This window comes from Penaeus monodon, chromosome 23 (assembly GCF_015228065.2).
Source record: "Penaeus monodon isolate SGIC_2016 chromosome 23, NSTDA_Pmon_1, whole genome shotgun sequence".
In the NCBI taxonomy this organism is placed as follows: Eukaryota; Metazoa; Arthropoda; class Malacostraca; order Decapoda; family Penaeidae; genus Penaeus; species Penaeus monodon.
Genome location: NC_051408.1, coordinates 38,326,040 through 38,329,382, shown reverse-complemented (window position 1 = coordinate 38,329,382; position 3,343 = coordinate 38,326,040). Strand labels below are relative to the sequence as shown.

General features: G+C 56.8%; 2 protein-coding genes across 2 annotated transcripts in view; both read right to left on the bottom strand.

Annotated features, from left to right (window-relative positions):
- The window catches only part of LOC119588003, a 16,798-nt gene that overhangs the window by 6,935 nt on the left and 6,520 nt on the right, over positions 1-3,343 (bottom strand). The gene's annotated exons all lie outside the window — the stretch shown is intronic.
- LOC119588002 lies at positions 7-3,036 on the bottom strand. Its single transcript, XM_037936721.1, is given in 2 exon segments — positions 7-1,847; positions 1,849-3,036. Coding segments are annotated over 2 exon segments (2,391 nt in total). The 5' UTR covers positions 2,875-3,036; the 3' UTR covers positions 7-482.

Here is a 3,343-nt window from a genome sequence, read left to right as displayed (position 1 = left end):
AGCGCGCGCGCACATGTGTGTCCATGCATGTGATCGTAATCAGTTTAGAAAGCACAAATCTAACTGACCCTATAACCTGAGCATTAAATGAACTGTTTTCCAAGCCTTCTTTACGGCTGTCCCTTATTTACATGTATCGTTCTTCGAAATCTCACTACCCAAGAGTGACTTCATCTTTACTAACAGATACGAAAACTGGAAAAGAGAACACTGACTGAGTATCGCACGGTATCGATAATCTAATTGCACCTACATCTGAGTATGAATGATACACTGGTAAATCGCGCCTCGGTAAAAAATTATCATTATACACATGAATATCTATCGGCGATTTGCGGTTTGTGGATCGCCGGGCCAAGTGGACGTCAACCAGGGCATCATCCAACAACGAGGACATCCTCCAGGGAAGAAGACATCCCACTGGCCCACATCCAGGAGAGAAGTCATCCAACCAGCAGTCATCCGGAGAAGAGGACGTCCCACTAGCAGTCATCCAGCGACGTGGCGGGGGTGGCAGATGACTGCCCGTCGACGGCGTCCTTAAGCTCGACCCCCTGGCTGCTGGGCCCGACCCGACGCGCCACCCAGGAGGACCCCCTCTGGCACAGGCGGCGCATCCGGAGGCCCATCGTGCGCCACACCTTCCTGCGGCAGGTGAAGGCCAGGAAGATGAACACGCCCTGGAGCGAGTTGAACACGACGAACACGTACCACAGCGCCTCGACCTGCAGGTACCCGGCTATGATGCCGCTGAGCCACGTGAACCCTGTGAGGACGGCGAGGCGCAGGTACATCTTGTAGTGGCTCTTATGGTGCGAGCTAGACGTCATGGCCGAGGTGGACAGCGTGGTCTCAGCGATGATGCGGGCCGTGCAGATGAAGAACACGACGTTTACCACGATCATGAAGGCGACGGGGATGGCGAAGAACACGAAGAGCGACCTGCGCTGTCCGAACCAGCACAAGCCCTCGCCCTGACCCAGGTACGGCAGGATCTCTTCGACAATCACCTTGGGGCGCTGCAGGTCTAGCACGACCAGGAGGGCGGCGGCCAGGGCGGGGATTCCCCAGCTGTAGGCGCAGTAAGCCACGAATTTCCGCCACTGTTTCCCTGCGGTCACACGGAGTTCCGTCTTGCCCCGCCGGAAGGTGAGCCAGATGTCGAAGGCAACGGCGTTCATCCAGCAGATGGATGACAGGAACAGGTAGTACAGGACGGCAGCCATTGCGACGCAGCCCGCACCTTCCAATTCGCTGAACACGTTGGCGACGAAGACGCTGTAGGCCAGGATCAGGGTTACGCTGAGAGATGCCAGATTCTTCCCGGAGAGGAAGCGCAGGTCGGGCACCATCGCGAAGGCCACTAGGTGGACCATGAGGCACGCGCACGAGACCCCGAGGCACAGCAGCGTCACCCAGCCCATGACCGCCGAGAACTTGGAGCGGTCGTAGGTCGGGGCGCAGAGCAGGACGCCGCCCTCCTGCACCACGTACTCGTTGAAGGTGTAGTTGAGCCTGTAGTTCGCGACGTAGACGGTCCCGGCCTCGTCGAGCGTGAACTCGTCCTCGGACAAGAACACCTTGTTGCACACCAGGTTCGGAGCCGAGCTGTTGGAGGACGCGGGGGTGTTGGAGAGCACGGTGGTGTTGGTGGGCGTGTGCATGGTTGTGGCGGGCGGGGGCGTGATGGGCGGCGCCGCGGAGTAGACAGGGTCGTCGGGAAATATAATGGGAATGTTTCTGTTGGCGCTGAGCGTGCTAACAGGCCCTGGTGTGGTCGGCGCGGCGGTGCTTGGCTCGCTACTTGTGGTCGCGTTAAAATCGCTCACGTCGACGCATTTGCCGCGCTTCAAACTTCTGATTTTCCTTCCCGCACACGACGCTGCGGCACTTCCGGAAAAAAGGGTCCCACACTTCGAACCGACTACACGGCGACGTGGATCCGACGATGTTGCTGCCGCTCGCGTCGGTGAAGTCAAAGAGCAGAGCAAAGGCCTCGGGGTTGAAAAAACGGTCCTTCTGGTTTCGCTGCAGATCGCGGCTGAGGCAGGACGTTTTCTCCTCCTCCAGATAGTTACACGTCGCACAGTGTGGGTTTCGGTAAGGCACTGTGTTATTGTACACGACGGCGGTGTAGGACTGGCAAAGATCGGCAACATTCTGGTCCGTCCAGTTGGCCGCGCAGGAACTGATTGCCGCCTGGCAAGGTCTGGTCACGTCCGCCAAGGTCGTGGGAAGGCTCGGATACAAAGCGCAAACGTGATACTCTTTCGTCCCGTTGATTTCCAAGTCGACGCCCCAGTTTCCACTCTTGAACGCGATTCCGGATGCGGCGGCATCCTGCGAAAGGGTCGAGCGCAGGCCGTCCAGACCCTCGCACTCCCAGCGTGACTGCCACAGCGTAAGCGAGTGTGAGTCGTTGTTGCAGATGGCGCAGTAGTAGTTCACGTAGGTGACGTTGGAGGCGGCGCTGGTGGCGGGGAGATTCGCCAGCAGATCCTCGTGCCCCAGATTGTCCGCGGGCGATCCCTCGAGGCACAGGGCGGCCACCTCGCCATCCTCCCAGCCATCGCTACACGTCCCTTTCATGTACACGTCGCCATACTGCTTCAGGCCGACGCACCTGAACTTTCCGGCGTTCGCTTGGTACGTCTGGGCGTCGTACGCGTCGGCGTCGATGCAGCAGTCGGCGTATTGCAAGCAGTGTTCGTCGCAGAAGCAGTTCCTCCCACGCCACGACGGGGGCGGGAGGGCGTCACGCCGGCAGGGGTCGACGGGATGGCACGACGTCTCCAAGGCCACCAGATCGCTTTCGTTAAATCCTTGTGAAGTTTTCGCGAGAAACACCGCGAAGAGCACTGACATTAACAGCATTTTTTCACCTCTTGTGCAAATGCGCTTTCACATCATAAATCTCATCGACTAGTCACAGGCAGCTCCACAAAAAATATATATACAAAAAAAAAACGATTACACACATGCGACAGAGAACGTCAGTGTGCACGACAAGAGTTCCACGTCTTAACTGAGAGGCTGCTGGGCCCGCACTGACTGACTCACGAAGTTCGCCCACGTCCCTCCCACGGCCGTTCCCGCGACGCCGACCATATAACGGAATCGGGAACAGCAAGTTTAACCCTGTCCATATGCCTCAGAAGTTACTTTAGTTATTATTATAATGACATAGTATCTTCCTTACATTTTCGTACATATATTGCGTCATGCTGTGAAGAGGAACTTTCTCCAATACTCATTCTCCGAAAACGAATGACAGTCAGCGAGATCAAAACATTTCATGAGTAAAGAAACTAACCATTCATATTCACCCCCTCCCCCCCATTTA